Consider the following 20,913-nt stretch of genomic DNA (forward strand, 5'->3'; position numbering starts at 1 on the left):
GCAGTAGCCCAAACCAACTAAGACACCCACATTCAGTAGCATTATTCACAAAAGCCAAAAGGTGGTAGCAATCCAACTACCCGTTGATAGATAAGTGGATAAGCAAAATGTGGTATATTTACACAAAATGGAACACTATTCCACCTCATAAAGTTCTGACATGCCACACTATGGATGAAAACTCAGGAACATGCTAAATAAACCAGTTACAAAAAAAGAACAAATACTGTGTGATTTCACCTGTACAAGGTGTAGTAAGAGTTAAAAAGAACTGTGGTTGCCAGGGGCTGGGGAGAAATGGTGAGCTGTTTTGAGTATGGGTTTCCATTTTGTAAGATGAAAAACAAGTCCTGGAGAAAGGTTGTCTCCTTGTGAACAGACTTAATACTAATGAACTACTATCTAAATCACATTGTTCAGAGATTTTTTTTTTTTGAGGCTTAAAGTGTTGATACAATTAAATCATATTGGTCATAATGATTCAACCTCCAGTTCCTGTCCCCTTCCTTAGGAGCCAGGGTGGGAGTGCTAACGTTCCAAAGTAATGACAGGCTAACCAGCCCCCATTCTTAGGGGCTTTCCAGAAGTCACTTCATTAATATAAACTCAGGTGTGATAACCATTTCACTTTTATTGGTTCAAGGTATTTCATGAATTAGGAACAAATTCTTATATAGGAAATTTCAAGAATTTGAGGAGTTATGTGCCAGGATTTGGCACAAAGACCAAATACATATTTTTATTATAAATCACAATATTACAATGGTAATTGTATTTTCTCTTACTTGGTTTCAATTAACAAGATGCTACCCTCTGAAATATTGGCAGCTATAACTTAGTTGTGCTTGTTTTCACTTAGAAAGGAATTTTTAATGCATGTATTCAGAAAAAAGTATTTATTTGACACCTTTACAAAAATACTTAGGCACATAGTTTTCATGTTTATGTCACCTGATTTACATACCTTCAATCCTCAGTACCTTTAAAAAGCAAAAATGATCATGTAGTAAATAGAATCTATATTGAAAAAATATCAATAGGCCATTTGTAGACAAAAATCAATTGATCAGCATGGAAAACATATATGAACAAAATAATCTCTACAGACACTTTTGTGAGACAATAAATCTAACCAGTAGATTTTTTTTAAGTATTTTCAAAAAAACAAAGCTTAAAAAAAACAACACCATAAAACATCTCATACCACATGAAGTGGCAGCCTAACAGTGAGAATAAGAAAATAGGTTTAGGAAACATTGATGATGCCAGAAATTCACAAACATCAACTGAGATAAACCTGAACCTGTGTTTAATTTGGAGAAGGAACACCCAGCCTGTAAAGGATCTACCAAAAGGTAACACACTAGGAAATTAATTGAATCATCATTCAGAAGTATAATTATCTTTCCCTAAGACCGAAAAGTTTCTTTTTTGAAATTTACCATAAAAATGAGCCATTTTTGTTTTTGTCTTTAAAAAACCAGTTGGAACCAAACACATGCCTTTTGCAGCAACATGGATAGAGCTGGGTCATGCTTAGTGAAATAAGCCAGAAAGAAAAGGAAAAATAACGGATGGTTTCACTCATAGCAGGAGTATAAAGGACCACGGGAGAAAATAATAATAATAATGAACAACTATATACCAGAGACATTTTATGGTGGTGGAGTAGGGAATGGGATCAAAAATGGGGGGAAAAGGGGCAGGAAAGTGTACCGGACTATAGTGATGGCACATGGGTTATTTGGTGATGGGAAGCCTCTGGGGATTACAGCTGAGATGGAAAAAGGTACAAAATGATGTAAAAATAAACTATTACATTATTAAAAAAAAAATAGCTGGAACCACCTGCCTCACACAATGTCCACAACTATGTACAGTGATCACAAGCCATTAAGCATTTCCAGAGGCCATGAAGTAGGCAGTCACATCTTTCAAGAAAATGCTAAATATGCTTCTAGCATTTACAAAGCACAAATTGCTCCCTAAATTGCCAAGTCTATTCCTCTCTGACTCCAAGCAGTCAACCATTGGCTTCCTTGAAAGAGCTAGTATCCCCTTTTTTCATTCCATTAGAGAAGGGCAGTTCATGGTTATGGTTCAACAGAAAAAACATGAATTTTGAATCATTAGCAATTCACCTACTTCCTCTGAGTCTAGTTTTTTTTAACAATAAAACTGACAGTAAGAGCCATCTGACACACTATCCTCCCACTGGAATTTTCTCAGGTGTTTAAGAGAAAAGAGTGACTCAGGACCTCTTAGATAGAGCTGATAACTATGGGCCATGAGGCTAATTCTAATGACCCAGCATCACTGGTCAGACTCTAATAAAAAATAAACCAAAATAATGGAAAGTCATGAATTATAAAAATGACCTCAATGTAAATCTTCAAAAAGAAAACATTCTCTGTCCCCTGTTGAAACACTAAATACTAATTGTTTAGGCAACAGACCCCAGTGGATTCCAAACCAAACAATATCCACATAAAATAGATGTCCAACCAATCACAGGACGGTTTGAATTTAATAGCCTGACTCCTTCCCAAAGAGGCAATTCAGGCAATGCCCATCCTCAGCAGTTCTCCCATGCAGCATGATCTTGAGAGAAGCTAGTATGCTAATTAAGTGAACCAAGATGGCATGTAGGTGGAAGTATCCACAGTAATTGTTATGCCCTTATAGGTGGTGATCGCAAGACCAGGCCTTGACAATGCAGAAACATGTAACCTGCCTTTCTCCCCAAACCAATACATTCTAAAAGGTCACACTTAGTCAAACTGAGTAAAAAGAATAGCAACCAAATCCCCAGAAGAGGGAAGCATGGGGAAACAAACAGTAGTCACCTTACCTGCTGCCATTTCTCAGAGAAGAGCTGAGCTGTATGGTTTTCAAAAGGCAGCTCTTCACAATGATTTAATCAATCACGCGGTTGCATTTGGACCCGGCACTGCAGAGTAGGTAGGGCAGGTGCGTCTAATCTCATTTACAATAACTTAGTTTCAGAGAGTTGTAAAAGCAGTTTCTGTGACTTGTTTATAGTCTCAACATCTTCTAAATGGATCAACAGAGCTTAGTTCTCTCCTGCTTTCAATCACTGTAGCAGGAATGAGGTTATTCAACTACCTCCAAAAATAGCTATGTATCCCATGCACTTAGCACAATGTCTGGCACATATTGCATATTAAATAATTTAAACTGAATGAGTGAATCATACAAATAAATGATTAAAGGCCTATTTCTCCACCCCTTCATCATATACTCATCCTACACAATAAAGGGAACAGTAGATTTTTAAGGAATGACCCTTCATCTGGTGAGTTCTCAGGCAAGCCAAATAAAAATTAAAGCAATTTGAAGTCCCCATGTATTTCTTTTAAGCTCCAACAAAGTCAACTTTCGCAAATGCAGTGAAGCTATCAACATGAAGAAAATATCATTTTAGAGAAATAAAATTGAAAGAAGAGAAATTTCAAATGCTTGGCTGCATTTCCAGCAGAGAGGCTACACTGCCCTCAGATGCAGCCAACGATTTGAATGATGAGCTCCAGCTGGAGCACTTCACATATACAGCTCTCAGGGACACCTGGATAGCAAACAATGGAATAAAATATTTTCAAAACAATGATGTTTCACTGTCGGCAGAAGAAAAATAAATAAAAAATCCTGGTACATTTTCCAGTCTGATATAAATTAATTCAAACGGCACATTTAAAAAAGTCAATTACAAGTTTCTCTCATAAAATTTTAAAAGGCAGCAATCAATCCTCAGATTGTGTAAGTGCAAAGGAATGGTATTTTCTCCATGATCAAGACACTCAGTATCTGTGAGAACTGCCAGTGCTCCATGCTGAAGGAAAACATGGCCTATATAACAGAAGCAATCCCCTGATCATACTGCTCCTTTCCCTTTAATGTCCAGCTTGTTACTGGCCTCTGACTGTTTGCTCAGCTGTTCTTCAGAGAAAGTGATGTAGGAATACACCAGGCTCCCAGCAATACTGCAAAACAGAAAAATCTCATCAGGAAGACAGGAATTTCAAATGCAAATGAGACTGGTGTGAGAGGTTTGGTGCTTCCTTTATAAATCAACAGCACAAAAAATTAAAATGGAAAACTGCATTTTCAACTACTAGAGACAATCCTTGTTATGATTGTTCTCAATGCTTTGTGAAAATGCACATATACTGCATATATGTGTCAGTAAAAGAATGCCAATTTTATGCAACCTTTCTAAAAACAATTCATTGAAATAACAAACCTCAGTATTCTAGTCATCTGACTACTTCATGGATTAACTGTATATCTTCAGACTTACCAACAAAGTATTCACCACAAAACTTAGAACAGCAAAAAATTAGAGGGTATATATCCCACAGTGGGAAATTAAATAAGTTCACTTAATAGAATATTATGCATCTATTAAAATGAAAATAGGCAATGCTATCTTAAATGAGTAAATCTCACAAAACACTAAGTGATTGTGTAATTGCTATTAAAACAATCATGAATATGTACATCAGTATGTATCAGAATAGAAAATGTCTGAAAGGAACACTCATCAATAATAATAATAATGGTTACAATTGGATGGTGAGATTAAAATAATTATTCAAGACAAAAGCTATCTTTAACAAGAATTGAAAACATCCCAATTAGTTATAAACATGGGGACCTTGGGAAGTATCACAGAGCTGGTTTCTATGAGTAGAGTTGAGTTCACAGAGAAGAATATCATCTGAGCCCTTCCTTATCCCCTGAGCTGATTCTTGTTACTTCTTCCTGTATACCACACCCATCAGGAAGGTTAACTCTCTGGAGATAGTGAATATTCTTGCCTCCTGTCTATGGGAACTTCAAAGCCACCTAGGAAACACAGCCTCCTGCCTATCACTAAACTGAAAATAAATGGGAATAACTCACAGAGCACACACTCCCATTTGTTCTGACCTGATATTCCACTGAGTTTGTCATCAATGACGCACCTGATCTCCAGGTGGCAGGCTGGCCTAAGCGCTCCTTTTAGATTTTCTTGTCCTGGCGTTGATCCCACTGCTGACCACTTCACTCATAAGCTTGCTACTTAATAAAATTAATTCTGTTCTCAGGAAGCCTCAATCACTGCAACAAAGTGATAGAGGTCTAGATCCTCTTCCATGAGTAAGGAAGCATGACCAGCTCTCACAGCACTTAATGATTAAACTGTAATCATTTACTGACACTTGCTACATGTCCAGGACTTAAGGTAAACCTCCTAGCATCTCAATATCCTTGCAAGAAACTCATTTTACAGATGAAGAAACTGAGATCCAGAATCAATTAGTTTCACAATGGCATCCAAAATATGGAGCAGAATAAATCCAATCAGTCTGATATTCTCCACTGCAAGTTTCCCCTTCCTTATGGTCTCTTCTTCACTTGATATTGTAATACCGGTATCAGGTACTGAAGATACCAGTCCTTACTTTGTTCACATCAGTACATAAACTTCCCAAGGCAGTACCTTTATGAGCTCTGCTGAGTACTTTGCACAGGGTCTAAAACGTTGTGACAATACAATCTGTAGTTGCTGAATTCCATATCTATTATAGTCTCCATTCCACCCCACCCACACAGCCCCCATCCCAGCAATCCTTATTCCGCTTCCCTGCTTTATTCTTCTCCCCTATTTATCACCAGCAAATATTTCACTCACTCAACTTCTTTCATTTTTCTCTCCCCTAATAAATAGAATTAAAACTCCATGAGAGTAAGAGTTTTGATCAGTTTTGATAGCAGCTTTATTCTCAATGCTTAAAATCATGCTTGGTACATAGATGGTTCCTACCATACATTTGTTTAAGAATAAATGAGTCTTCTGGCTGGATGACAAATTTCCTTAAGATAAAAATTAGTCTATGGCATGCACTGTCATTTTTTTTAACATACAGAGCAGGTTTGACAGTTCTGATTCATCCTGGCTATGAGAGGAGACAGGACAATAAAGACATATCATAGGTAAGCACACAAACTCTGGAAATGTTCAAGACAAAGAATGGCCCTTTTAATCCCTTATGTGGCTTTATATGGTGAAATTATGGAGCAGATTCTTAGAATCTGGCCAGGACTAGAATCTCAATTCTGCTTCTTACTTTAGTAGCTGTATTAGCCTTAAGCATGTTATTTTACCTAGTCTCAATTTCATTATCATGTGAAGTAGGGAATGATTAAATGAGATGACATTTTAAAGGTGGCTGTCATACAGCAGATACTCAACAAACATTAACTTCCTATCATTTGCCCTCCCAGATATCTATTAATGTCCTTTCTATGCTGGGGTTAAGTGCTGGTCTGTGTGTATATGCACACTTTAAAAATCGAAGTAACTTTGTAACAGAAATCTGGCTGGATGTTTCCCATTTCATCTGCCTAGAACTTTTAGGACTATGCTCAGAAATAATTTTTTTTAATTAATCAAAAGTTCCTAAATCCTATTGTGATGGTCTTTGGCATACATGCTTTTACATGGACAGTGTGTGTTTTATTATCTGATATGAGCTAGGCAAAGGATCTCTTAAAATCACAATTTTGGTGAGACCCCATGTACATACATAGACTTTTTTTAAAAGACCCTATCCTATGTAAAGGTAAAGAAAGGGAAGAATATAAGCATAAAAACTTGTTACCAACCTATTCTTAGTGTTTAGTGCTGCTTTTTTTGGCAGACAGGCAGGAAGATTGCCATTCTTTTTAAAAATAGCTTTTTTGTTTTTTGGATTTCTTGACACCTTTGAAACTATTCCTCAACTTGGGAATGAATCCAAACTACTCCAGCATTTTCTCCCCTAAGCCTGTATGCCTTTTTATTTTTTTTCTTTTAAAAAAACATTCAAGTATGTGTGGAATACTTCAATGAAGACTGAAAGGTTAACATACTGTCTGTGTTTTCCATCATATAAAGAAGTTTCTTCAACTGTCACAAGTCCACTGTAAAAGAACATTAGACCTACTGACCACATGGTGTGGTTTCCCTAGGGCTTCCTCAGGATGAGTCACAGAAGTAGATGCACAATTAGGACAGACAACTGTAGCCTAAAAACTAAGAACAGAGGTCATTAAAAGTGAGTTACAGATACTAGTGACAGCAACAGAACAGACTGTTTGCTACATTCCAGTTCCATGACTATGTAACCAAGGAACTAGCCTCCTTACGTCCTGTTCACAATTCCAAATTATAGTCTTGTAGATGTTATAAGAGTAATAACTAAATGATAATACACAGAAGGTCCTTCTCTTTCTCCAAATGATAGAACCATTAAGCAAAGAAAAACCTTACTTCAGGAGGAATCTTGAATTAGAAGAGAACCTACTAGGGCAGAAATATTCAAGAGGAGAAGCAGTCTGCAACCACAAAGCAACCATACTTCTAGGGAAACAGGCAAAGAAGAAATGAGGATGCTGCAGATTCTGGTGCCAGAAGGAGATACTGAGACCAGAGTCCACAGGAAAGAACTCTGAGCAGCCCCACACTCCAACCCAGAGACTGTGTAGGGGCTGACTTCTTCTTATGAACTATAGTAAACTAGTTTCTGTTACACAAAAGAAGGCTGACTTAAGAGTATGTAACCAATGTGATCCAAGTGACATATCCATAGTGCAATACCAACCAGCCAAAAAAAAAAAGCACCTACTAAAGGAACCTGCAAAAACATAGATGTAAAGTTAAATACAACATGTTAAGTAAAAGACAAGGCATCAGATCAAAAGTGGTATGGTAGATACTATATACCATTTCCAATCAAATGAAATCTAAATGACTCGTCGTATAGTTTGGTTTTTATATTTAAAGGAAATAATGTCCACAACCTAAATAGTGGAAGATTAAGCCAAAACACAATAAAATTCTATTTTAAAGGAATAAGTGAAAAAAATGGAGAATATTTTCCCTGACAAAAGCTGAAAAGCACACTATTTTGAAAACAGTTTAAACAAAAGTTCACATAATTGCAATCTGTAAACAATTTGAATAAGCATATCACTTATTCTTCTAGCCTTGTAAAAAAAGGGGGGGAATAATATCTTTTTTAGACTTCAGGGTTCATGGATTCACCCTGGGAAATGTTTCACCAGAGCTCCCCTTTCAGCAACATGTAGCGAGTTCCCCAGGCAAATTTCTCCATGAAACAGAGACTCAGTTATATTTAAAGAGCAGGTTTACTAGGGGAAAGGGTAGAGGGGTAAATGACTCTTGCACAGGCACAAGTGGGCAGAAAGAGCTGCCCCGGAAGGTCAGCTCTGCTGAGAGAGGCCTTGATGGTTGCAGGCGGGCGGCTTTAGGAGAGTGGGATCCACTGAGGGAGGTCAGTGCAGAGAAGTCCTGGCAGGTACAGTCCGCAAGCAGGCAGAAGGCTGCTGCCCTGCAGAGGGAGAGACTGGGTGAAAAGAAGCATCTGCATAGGCACAGTGGGCAGAGAAGTGCTGCCCCAAGCCAGTGCAGAAACTGCCCTGATAGAATCCTTTTCTCTTTGGGAAGGGCTCACTCCTTTGTGGAGTAGCCTATTTGCTGCTATTTCGGTTAACTATGTGAAATCTCATACTGGCCCAATCTGTTATCTTTACCCTCAGGTCTGTGCTTCTGATATTCCTCAGCAGTCTGATATAGGCATCTCTATGACTGGGTTAATGGTCATGTTTGTTCCTTCTGCCCCTACCTCCTTATATGAGTGAGGATTTGACCTTGTGATGTCTCCTTCAAGTTTTCTATTCTTTTCCTCCATCAGGAGAACTAAAGAGATATGGCATATAAAATATGTTACCATAAAATATAAAAGCAATTAGAATTTATTTTTTTTAAAGAAAAGATTTATTTATTTATTTATTTATTTCATACAGAACTAGGGTACAAGCCAAAGGTACAAGGGCGGTGAGAGGCTTCACCAGAGACAAAGTGGGGAGCAGAAAAGATGCAATACAGTGCTGAGAAGAGCAGCAGGCTGGCCAAGAGAAGTCGGCCACACCATGTGGATCACCTCCGGGGTCGAGGATTGAATTAGCACTGAAGCAGCTGCGGCTAGTTTGCTGTGCTGTGTCCTCACCAGCTGCGCCACCAGGAGGGCCAGAATTTTTTTTAAATACTGCTTATAGACAGAGTACTTACTGACATTATCAGCTAAATTGGCTAGGAAAGTAGTTCTCTTTCACCAGAACTACAATGCACTACTTGAGACAAACAAAAAGAATTCTACTAGAAGAATTTTCAAGATTCTGGATTTGTATGTGTTGTGATAGGCTGACATAATGTTCCAACATACACAGGTACCTAGATTTTTAAATAGGTTGTAATGTGAAAAAAGATACCTAACCTTAATCTTAAAAGATACTATTATCAGAGATATGAACTGCAGAGATCTGAAAATCAAACAGAACTTGACGTTTTTACATTTAGCTATCAGGTTATTTAATTGAAAAGAGCAAAAGAAGGTCTGCATTAGTGTCATAATGATACTTTAATCCAGATTTTTAGAAATGAATGAAATTCTGGTCATATCCAAACTCAGGTGGTTTAACCATGCTGCTCCTTATACATTGGCCTTTTATAACAAGTACTACTGAAAGAACTGACCTTTACAAAGCAAGATGTCTGTGAATTAGGTAGTTCACATTGACTTGCTTATATATAAAAAGGTAGAGAAAGTATTACTATTCATTTAAGAAAATATCAATTTAGAAAGGTTACATAATTTGCCACGTTTAAAAAAATGGTACCACCATATTCCCGTAAAAGCTTTATCCAAAGTCCAAAGTTTTGTAACTTTTTCACCAATCCATATCGAATTCAGCAAAGGATTATTAAGCAAGTAATAATATTTCTATTATTCTAGAACTTGAAAAACATCAATGAACAATATAAGCAGAAATTCCTAACCATCATGGAACATACATTCCAGCAGGGGCAACAAAAAATATGAACAGCAAATTACATAGATATTAGAGAATGATTAAGTGCTCTGGGAAAAGATACATTAAAAAAAATAAGATAGCCTGGGATTTTCAGAAATTTTACAATTTTAAATAAGATGATCAAGATAGACTTCATTGTGAAGGTACCTGTTACTAAAACTTATACCCATAAAGGAATTAGCTATGCAAATAACTGGCAGTATAGTGTTCCAAGAAGAGGAAATATCCAGTCCAGAGGCCCTAGAGGAAGAGTCCTATGTGAATTAAGTGAAATAAGAGAAGCAGGAGCTGAAATTTATAGAGGTAATGAGGGGCTAGATCATGGAGGGCCTTGTCAGACTCTGGGACTCAACAGCCATTGTGGGATGAAGTTTGGTGTCTGTGTGACATACTATGACTTGGTTTTTAAAAGGAATACATAAGTACTCAGTTGAGAATTGATTGAGTGTTATGTGGGGGAATGAGTCAAATCAGGGATACAAATATAGAGCACTAGCTCATGATTTAGGCAATAGATAGTAAGGGTTTAGATGATAGAAGGAATGCAGACGATGAGAAATGATCCTTTTCTGGAAACATTCTGAAGTTAGGGCCAACAGAAACTTACACACTGGATATTGGGTATAAGATCTAATGCCAAGGAGACTCCCAGCTTTTTGAACTAACATCTGAAAGAATGGAGAGTTCCCACTAAGTGATGAAGCTATGGGTGGAACAAACTTTGAAGGAAATAAGCGGACTTGTTTGATAAGTCAGCTGGATATGGGAAGTGAGTTCTTATACAAGTCTAAGATATACAAATCTAAGCTCAGGACAGAGATCTGCCTCAAATGTAAATTTGAATAATTTTAAATATATAAACAGTATTTAAAACCATGACATTCAAAATACTCAAACAAAAATATTTTCCTCACAAGTCGCCTTCTTCACTGATACAGGTAAGTAAGGTCTGAAGGAAAGTAATGATATGTCCAAGGTAAGACACATATAAAGCAATTCTATAATAGCTAGCATTCTTTTTCTTAATTTTCTTTTAAATGAAGTAGCATTGTATTACAACAATGTATTAGTTTCAGGTGTGCATCATTACAAATCAACATTTGTAGATTTCTACATTAAGTTCATCACTGAAAGTACAATTCTATTGTTCATCATACAACTGACACCTGTTACCTGAATAACCCATCTCCTTTTCCCCTTCCCTTCTGGAAACCACTAGTTTGGTCTTCTAGTCTGGAGAACTGGTATTCTGTAGCCATGAGTTTTCATGAGACCACAGCCCTACCATCCAGCATAATAAAGAGAAGACTAAGGAAAAGGAGCTCAATGTCCAGAAAGATTACCTAGATACCATACTTAAAACACAGCACCATTTACTCCCCCTTTCTTAAATAGCATTATCTAAAGACAGTAAATATCAAAAACATCAGCATAGCAGAAGTGAGACATAAATGTTTAATGAATAGTAACCCATTAAATCAATATCTCAACTTTACTGTGATACTATTTGCATATTCAAATCCCACTTGTCAAAGTAATTACTTTGTCAGTTTTGCTTACCTGATATTTAAGCCAATGAAGTTTGTCCATGTGAAAATATAATCTCCACCAAAGACCATTCCAATATAAGTTATTAGTATATTCTGAAAAGAAAAATAAGTTATTAGTATATTTTGCAAAGAAAAATGGTAACATATGGTCACATAGATTTAGCAGCTCTTAAAATAAGCATATCCTCATTCATGCTATGACCGAAATACCTACAAAAGAAACAAAAACAAATAGACAATAATATAAAACCCATCAATTTGTGAGGGGGGAAAGAGTGAAGAAGGAAAATCTGCTTATATCCAAGCACCTTTCTTTCTTCTTTTGAAAAGGAAAAAGACTTGGTGGAGAGTTTACCAACATGAAGACTGTTTTTAGAGGACTATTCCTTGGCATCTTTAAAAAAAAAAAAAAACATGGGAAATCATCTCAAAGCAATATACCTGAAATCACCTATCTTGACTGCTTGAAAATCCAAATGTAAACATCTGCTTATCTGGCTCCCTTTTAGTTATCCTCAGATCACAAAAGTGAAATAAAATTTTCCAAAATTCTAATTATTCATTTCTTCCCCCCACCTTCATCCAGAAGGTGATATTACAATTCCCAGAAATGACACATGGGCTCTACTAAATTAGGTCTATGAAGCTAAAACTAAAGTTTCATGGTGTTTTTAAAAGACTAAACAAACTTTAAAATTGTTTTTAATAATGAATGCCCCTTGAGAAAACAGTCAAAATTAAGTCAACTTCTCTTAGATCTAAGGATGGAATCAGCAAGTTACTTTAGGCAGATTCTCTTATTATTTGAAGGAAAAAAAAAAACCAAGTAATAGTATATATTGCCAGCAGGCAACCTGGGAAAGTGTGTAACAGCACCTCTCTTGGAATACAGAGATCCATCTAGAGTTAAGCCCTTTAGATTAACTAGCACATATAAACCCAGGGAACTTCAGAAAGGGAAAGTACAGAAAGCATAATCCTTGCTGCTCAAAATCAATCAGAAATCAGGAAAACTATTGGGGTATATTTGGTCTTTCTAACCAAGACCTGTTATCAGGTAAAGGCATCAGAGCCCTCAGAGCAGAACCTATGTGAAGCACAGTCTATGCTTATATCTCAAAACCAAGATTACATTCTCAAACTTCAATATACCTAAGAATCATCTGTAAATCTTGTGAAAAATGATTCCCAAAATCTAAGTATTGTGATTCCACATAGCTGAGATGGGCCTGAGAACTTCTACTTTAACAAGCTCACCTTAGTAATTTTCCCACTAACACTTAACAGAAGCAGAGAATGATGACCCTTGAGTTTATAGGATTAGGATCCTCAAGCATAGGGGAATTGAATGCTCTCTGGAGAACAACAGTGAAGCTATAGGGTTGTGGTTGAGAGGCTAGTGCAAGAAGACCCACTGCACTGAGGTCTGTGAGACTGTGAAGCACTATACTCCCTTTCGCCTTAAAGCATAAAACCACCTAAAACAGCAATATCATGTAGCAGTGAGAAGTACTAGCAACAAAAACTAATCAGACAACCCATTTTTTCCCCTTCCTCTACAGTTTGCAAGAAAAAGTGATCCCTTTGGACTGCGTAAGACCATACAACTACAGGGAGACGTAGTTGTAGACGTATCAAAAGTACTGGGCGTTATGTTAACAAGAATATGATTGTATTTGTACCCCAAGCTGATAATAATAAAGAACATACATTAAGAAATTCTAAAGAAATAGATATAGTTATTAAAATTAAACATAGGCTTTCCTGCATCATCCTTCTCTTTGGTCAAAAAATGGTACCAAATACCCTGTCTCTCCTGTTCTTGCTTGTTCTTATTCTGAAGATGCAAGCCATCTTCTTTGTTCATGAAGGATTCACTTTAAAAAGACAAAGTACAGCTGTGAGAGCTAATATGGGGGCTAGAACTGTCTCAACCATCCCAAACCTTTGAATGCAGATTAACTGTTCCTAGCTTCATGGGAAGTCACACAATGGACTTGTTATAGCTTAATTTAGAATTCTATTCATACCAAACACGCCAATGCTGTGATTTGAAGCCACAGACCTTCTGGTGTTTTAACTCAACTCTAGCTTCTAAAATGAGGTGAGGTGGGCAGCAATCCTTTAGGGGTGCAGAGTAAAACACAGCAGAGTAGGAAGAAAGCCTTACTTCTGCAACCCCTTCCCTCACAACTAACAAATAGAACATGAGAAAGATGTCAAAGGGAAACTACACCCTCTTTCTCAAATGATCAAGAGTCTACCTCTCTCTGTTTCACCTTTTTAGAAAGACTGATTTATTAGGAATTCAGGCATGCTGTGACCTCTTGAATCTCAAAGTACTAGAATCACAAAATCAGATAAAAGAGGCCTTAGACTGCAATCCACTAACTTTAGTTCAATATTCAAGTCAAGTTGGCTCTCCTGGCTGAAGACAAATGAACCTCCCTCAAATCAAACAGGTCAGGAGGAAATGACATCACTGGAAATGTTGGACACAGTTTTTGTTAAGTGGCCCATTTAAGGTTTGGCACAGGAATAGGAAAACTCCCTGATTAGCTTCTGGCAAGCACCCTTTCCTTACAAAACAGCCAGAACTCAGTGAAGGAGAGAAAAGAAAAGTACTCATTGTGGGTTCCAGGGACAGGCCTATCACTACTGAGTTAGTCACCTGCCCTGTCAGAAATAGGCCTAATTCTTCTACTTCTACATTCTCCATTTCCCACATGCTTCAGGGATACAGCTGCCAAAAAGTAAATACTATGCCCCTCCTGAATTCTTAATGATTCTTTCAGAAACCATGACCACAATGTTTTAGTCAAAACAATATGAGAGAAACAAGGATAATGCATCTTGAGGTAATAGCCAGACTTAAATCGGAGGAATAATTTGCAAATAAGCAGATACCAAAAAGATAACAGTATTTTTTTCCGGCTTACCTTAATACAGCCAACTATTGTAGTTGTAAGAGCAGAATTATACTGAGTGCAAAGTACTGTGGCATACATCAAGATAAACCTGAAATGAAGAAAATTATGTTTTCCTGCTTTATTTTGTGATGGGGGAGGAGGAAGGATGCCCAGCCTCCCCAACAGAAATATCTTATAAGAAAGATCCATTTGCTGGCCCTCCCTGGTGGCACAGTGGGTTAAGACACAGCACTGCAAGCTAGCTGCAGCTGCTTCAGTGTGAGTTCGAGATCCCCAGCCCCAGAGGTGACCCACATGGCACAGCAGAGCTCTCCTGACCCACCCACTGTTCCTTTCAGCAGTTTACTTCATGGATCTCCCCACTCTGTCTCTGGTGAAGCCTCTCTCCACCCATGCACCTCTGGCTTGTACCCAGCTCTGTATGCATAAGTAAATAAATCTTTACAAGAAGAAAGATCCATTTGCTTACTTTATTAAAAAAACTCTTGCCAAAAGACACAGTCAATGTTGCCCATGCTAGCACATTATAGACACTGTGAATTTTTTCCACCTCATTGCTGTATCAGAGCTTTAAAATTTTCACTAAAGGGAATACATGTCCATATCCTAGTCAGGTATTTTTTAGCTACCCTCACTAAATGCTTGAAAACGTCATTCATAATCCTGAATATTGTTTTTAGGTCACACCTAGCCCAGAGAGAAAGGTCAGAGCCTATACCTAAGCTGAGGTGTGTACCTCCTAGAACTATAAGATGACTTCAGAATTAGAGTGAAAACAAGAGAGATGATTGAGGATGGAAGAACAGCAAGCTGGAACTACTTTAACAAGGGAGATATACTCACTCTAAGAATTGGAAGCAGATGGAACTCCCAGATTTACTCTGAGGCTTCTCTGACTCAGTTCTAAGGCACCATGTCAATTTTAATTTAAGCACACACTCCCTCAGTATACAGCTGGCCTGCGCAAAATCCAGGCACTAATATCTACTGAACTGACTGAGGGAAAAAATGCATTAGCAAAATAAGGAGGTGAAGAGAGGCAGCATATTTGCAGATACCCTCTTGACTTCTATCTAAACTCTCCCTAGAGGAAGACAACCTCATATCAAGGTTTCAAAGAACCTGAATTTCAAAGCTGCCATGCCACTTACTCATGCTGCACACTTAAGACAACTCAGCCAAGTTCTGAGCCTGCTTCTAATGATAAAGGGGCAACAGTATCTCTCAAATGGTCAATTTAGAAATAAAATAATGCACATTGAATAGAATGGTGGCAATCACATAGCAGTCTATTGGGTAAATATTAGCTTCTTTTCCCGATACTTCCAAGCATGACTCTGGGGTCAATTCAGTAACTCTGATAGCGTATGTCTAAGGACTATGAAATCACCTGAATCTGGAGGCTTAATTATTCTAAACTGATACATTCCAGAGACTGAATAGGATACTGAGGAATGAGACAAAGGACCCTAGAACAAATTTCTCTAGGAAACTTACCCCATCACACAGGAGAGGGTGAACTGCAAAAGAAAGAGGGTATCAGCCCAGCCTTCAAAATCCATTGCCTGTAATAAACAAGAAAGCATCCAATTTTAGAGGTCTTCAAAATCAGCTCTACTAGCCATTAGTCAAAATACTTCTATAAGTGGCTCCCAACACACAGATGCACATACTTACAGACATTTCCTGTATCACTCCATGGATAGAGAAAGATGGTCAAGAACTTCATTTAATATGAAGTTTCAGAAAGTTTTCTCCTTTCTAAAATGGAATGTGAGGGAGATATGTACTTCTCTGTGTTGGTACAAAGAAACTGATGATTGCTTGCAGGCACAAGACATTTGGCTATTTCTCCAGAATGGCTAGTGTTAAGGGCTTTCCCAAATGTTAAAACATATTTTCTCCCAAACATGTGAAAACTCATGGATAGCCTTAGCTACACCTAGCTGAAGTTTGTTCAGGGAGAATTATTATTTTAAAATAGTTGATTGTAGAAACAAGGTTTTTGTTATTTTCAAGCCAAAAGGGAAATAATGAAGAGAAATGAAAGGATGAATGGATTACCTCATTTCTTATCCAAGAGGATGGGCTTACTCTCAGGAATATATAATTTCTCTTGCATTATCATTCTGATGAGCAAATTTGAGAAACTAGTCTTTATCTCTCCTACAACCTGTCCAGCTTCAATTCTTGCCAGAGTTTGAGGGTTCTGGTAATATCAGGCTACCAGTAGTTTATAAAACATAACATGAAGCCTCACATTCACCTGTCTTTGCTAGGAATGTCCTTTCCCACAACAGTCTGATTCTGGCTGATCCATCAAACTAAAACTCACACAGCTGTTTTGTGAATCTTTTCCTGATGAAACACCAACCCATCCCCCTTTGTGCCTCAGGAGACTTCTAGGGCTGTCTAAACTCCAAGTCTGGCTACAAGGTATATAATGACTGTAGGCTATGGGGGAGCAGGAAGTTGGTGGGGAGGGAAGGACCCACAACACATCTCTAATACAGCATTTCACAGACAGGAGACATTCAGCATGTTTGTGGCTCATTCTTTGTTATGTCTTAAAAGCAAGATCCACCAATTTCAAGTGTATAATCCCATGAATTTTGACAAATGTATACAGTTGTATAACCACTACTAAAATCATAATACAGAAATTTCAACCTGAGACCATAAAATTCCTAGAAGAATTCATAAGGAAAAATTTCTTGAAACTGGCTTCAGCAACAACTTTTTGGATATGATACCAAAAACAGAAGAAAATAGGTAGGGCTGAGCCAAACTAATAGGCTTCTGTATAGCAAAAGAAACAATTTAAAAAAAAACTGAAAAGGCAGTCTATGAAATGGGGAAAATATTTGCAAACTATATATCTGACAAGGGCTAATATTCAAATATTTAAGGAACTTGTACAGCTCAATAACAAAAGTCTAAGAATTCAATTTAAAAGATAAAGGAGCTGGATAGAAATTTTCCCAAAGAAGACATACAAATAAATAGTAAGTACACAAGAAGGTGCTCAACAACACTAACATCATAGAAATGGAAATCCAAACCAGAATTTGATAGATAACACCTCATACTTGTTAAATGGTTGTTATAAAAAAAAAAAAACAAGCAATAACAAGTGCTGGTGGAGAAAAGGGGTATGGAGAAAAGGAAACCTCTTGTGCATTGATGGCAGGAAATGTAAACTGGCATCGCCAATGGATGTACTAATGGAAAACAATATGGTGATTCCTCAAAAAGTAAAAACTACAACAATCATATGATCCAGCAATTCCACTTCTGGGTATATATTTAAAGAAAATGAAACCAGGATCTCCAAGAGGTATCTACATTCCAAGTTCTTTGCATCACTAGTCTCAGTTAAAATATGAAAACAATCTGAAGTGTCCATCACAGATGAATGGATAAAGATGTGATTTACAGAAAAAGAAGGAAATCCTATGGCTGGCAACAATATGAACAGAACATGAGGGCATCATGTGAAGTGAAGTAAGTCAGAGAATGACAAATATGACAGGATTTTGACTTAAATGTGGAATCAAAAAAAGCTGAAATCACAGAAGAGTATAATAGAATGATGGTGCCAGAAAGGTGGACATAGTGGTGGGAAGAAGGAAGAAAGGGTGTATATCAAAGCATACAAACTTCTAGTTATAAAATGAACAATCTGTGGATCTAATGTACAGCATAGTGATTATTGTATCATATACTTGAAAGCACATCTTAATGTACATTTAAAGAAGTAGATCTTAACTGTTCTTAAACACAAAAAAAGAAATAGCAATTATGTGAAGTGATGGAGGTATTGAGTAAGGCTACCGTGGTCATCATCTCATAATATTTATCAATATTGCACACTTTAAACTTACACAATGTTGTATGTTAATTACACCTCAGTAAAGCTACAGGAATATAGTTGCCACCCAGAAAGCTCTCCCCTGCCCTTTTACAGTCAATCCCAGATCCATTTACAGTCCCTAGAAACTTTTGATCCACTTTTGTTACTAGATTTTTTGCTCTTCAACAATTTCATATGCATTAAATGGAATTGTACAGTATGTATTGATTTATATCTGGCTTCCTTTATTTGGCATAATACTTTATGAGAAGCACTCATGCTACTGCATGTATCAATAATTGATTTAGTTTACTGTTGATTAGTATTCCATCTTACAGCTATACCATTATTTGTACATCTATTGATAGCTACTAATCAATGGACAAATTGGTGTTTCCACGACTTGTGATGAATAAGGCTGTAATGGACTGCTGAGTAAAAGTTCCTCTGTGGACACGTTCATTTCTCCTGGGTAAATATCTAGAAAATGGAATGACTAGTTCTTCCAGTAAGTGCATAAATGTACCTTTAGCTACTAAACTGTTTCCCAAAGTAGCAATACCATTTTGTATTCCCATCAGTATTGTATGAGAGTTCCTATTGCTCTACAGTCTCATCAGGACTTGAAACTGTTTGTGCACTGTTTATCGAAAGAATTATGCTTTCTCATTAATTTATTTTGACACCTTGACAAAAACAGCTGACCACACTGCTTATTTCTAGTTCTTGATTCTCTGTTCTGTTTTACTGATCTGTCTACTGATCAGGATAAGACAGACATCTTTACCTTATCCTGAACCTAGTATCTTTATCATTATAGCTTTATAAGAAATCTTGAAATTAAGTAGAATAGGTCCTATAGCCCTGCTCTTTTTCAAAACTACAATTTGAGTATTCTAATTCCTTTGCAGTTACATCTACATTTTAAGTAAGCTTATCAATTTTTACCAAAAAAAAAAGCAACAACAACAACAACAAAAAACACCCAACCATGGGATTTGGGTTGAATCTACAGGTCAATTTGGGGAGAATTTACAAGTTAGCAATAACAAGTCTTCCAATTCATGAACATTTATAAACCAAAAAATCACAAAGTTACATCTTTTCAAATTTCTTTCAGTGATATTTTGTTAACTTTAGAGTACAGATATTAACACATTTTGTAAAACTTTTCCCTAATATTTCAAAATTTTGAAGTTAGTTTAAAGCATTCTTTTCTAGATTTCTAAGGATCTCCTACATATATGATAGTGCTATAGGGACAAATTTACTTCTTCCATTTTCACAGTCTGAATTTTAATCTCTTAATTTTATTATGTTGTACTGATAAGGTTCTGTAGCAAAATACTGATTCAGAACATTATATAAAGGCAGACATCTTTACCTTATCCTGAACCTAGTAAAAAAGGTATTCAGTCTTTTAACATTCATATACTAGTAACAGATTTTTTGGTAGATAAACTTTATTAAGGTAAGAAAGTTCCCTTCTATTCATTGTTTGCTGAGAATTTTAAACTCATGAATAGGTATCAAATACTGTCAAATATGTTTTCTCCATTTATTGACATGGTTTTATTTTACTCTTGTTTGATGTGGTGAATTGCACTGATAGATATTTCAGTAATCTTAATTACTGAAATAAAAACATCTTGATTGTGACATATTGCCCTTGTAATGATTTGTCAACTTTTGGTAAAAGGTAATGCTGGAAAAATGAAAATAAATTGAGAAGTGTCCTATTTTGTATATAATTTATGTAAAAATGACACGATTTCTTTCTTCAACATTTGGAGTTTAAGGAAGTGATCAGAAGCTGGAGTTTTCTTTTTGAGAAAATCTTGATGAACAACTTAAATTCTTTTAATAGAAATAGGGCTACATAGTTCTAATAATTAAGACCCAATTTTTGAGCTTAGGGCATAGTGCTTATAATGTTACCTTATTGTCCTTTTAATAAATGTAGTAAATGCAGACCCTGTAAAGATGTCGTTCTTCATTCTCCCTGTTTGTCTTAATCAGTTGGTTATGATTTAGTAATTTTATTATTTTTTTCAGAGAACCAATTTTTAACTTCATTTCTTTCTATTTCATTGATTACTACTTTATCTTAACTTCTTTACATTTACTTGGAGTTTCATTTGTTCTTACTTATTCTAGATTAAGGGAAAGGCTTTGATCATTTACTTCAGATCTTTGTTCTTTACTAACACATGCATTTACTTAAACTATGAACTTTCCTTTAAGCACTGTATTATTGTCATTTCACACGTGTTGCTATATTGATTTTCAATGAGCTCAAAATATATTCTAATTGTTTTTTTCTTTTTCTCTTTGACTCATGATATTTACAGCTATATCTATTTCCGAACATTTGGAGACTTCTCATATTTCTTGTTATTAATTTCTAGTTTAATTTTGTTTTGGTTTAGGGAACATATTTTATAAGATTTTAATTCTTTTAAACCACTAAGACTTTCATTGTGACTGACAATATTATTTCATTGTGACTGACAACATAGTACCTATCGGTAAATGTCCCAGGTGCACTTGAAAATAATGCACATACTGTTGAGTGCAATGCTCCATAAATGTAAACTAGATCAAATTGGTAAATGGTGTTCAAGTTTTCTATACACTTGCT

The 20,913-nt window shown here is 36.4% G+C and overlaps 1 protein-coding gene across 2 annotated transcripts in view; it reads right to left on the reverse strand.

Moving 5' to 3' along the window:
* Window positions 1-1,812: 1,812 nt before the first annotated feature.
* The window catches only part of SLC35D1 (solute carrier family 35 (UDP-GlcA/UDP-GalNAc transporter), member D1), a 36,078-nt gene continuing 16,977 nt past the window's right edge, over window positions 1,813-20,913 (reverse strand). Inside the window, exons 9-12 of one of the 2 annotated variants that reach the window (XM_004679093.2) lie at window positions 15,917-15,984; window positions 14,429-14,507; window positions 11,500-11,582; window positions 1,813-4,001 (exon numbers count right to left, since the gene is read on the reverse strand). In XM_004679093.2, the coding sequence (XP_004679150.1) occupies window positions 3,893-4,001; window positions 11,500-11,582; window positions 14,429-14,507; window positions 15,917-15,984 (339 nt within the window). In that variant the 3' untranslated portion in view covers window positions 1,813-3,892. Of the gene's footprint in view, window positions 4,002-10,633; window positions 10,889-11,499; window positions 11,583-14,428; window positions 14,508-15,916; window positions 15,985-20,913 lie in introns of those variants that run through there. The other variant, XM_012722795.1, reaches the window with a different exon arrangement.

Source organism: Condylura cristata, unplaced genomic scaffold, assembly GCF_000260355.1.
Source record: "Condylura cristata isolate star-nosed mole 26May11 unplaced genomic scaffold, ConCri1.0 scaffold00008, whole genome shotgun sequence".
Classification (NCBI taxonomy): Eukaryota; Metazoa; Chordata; class Mammalia; order Eulipotyphla; family Talpidae; genus Condylura; species Condylura cristata.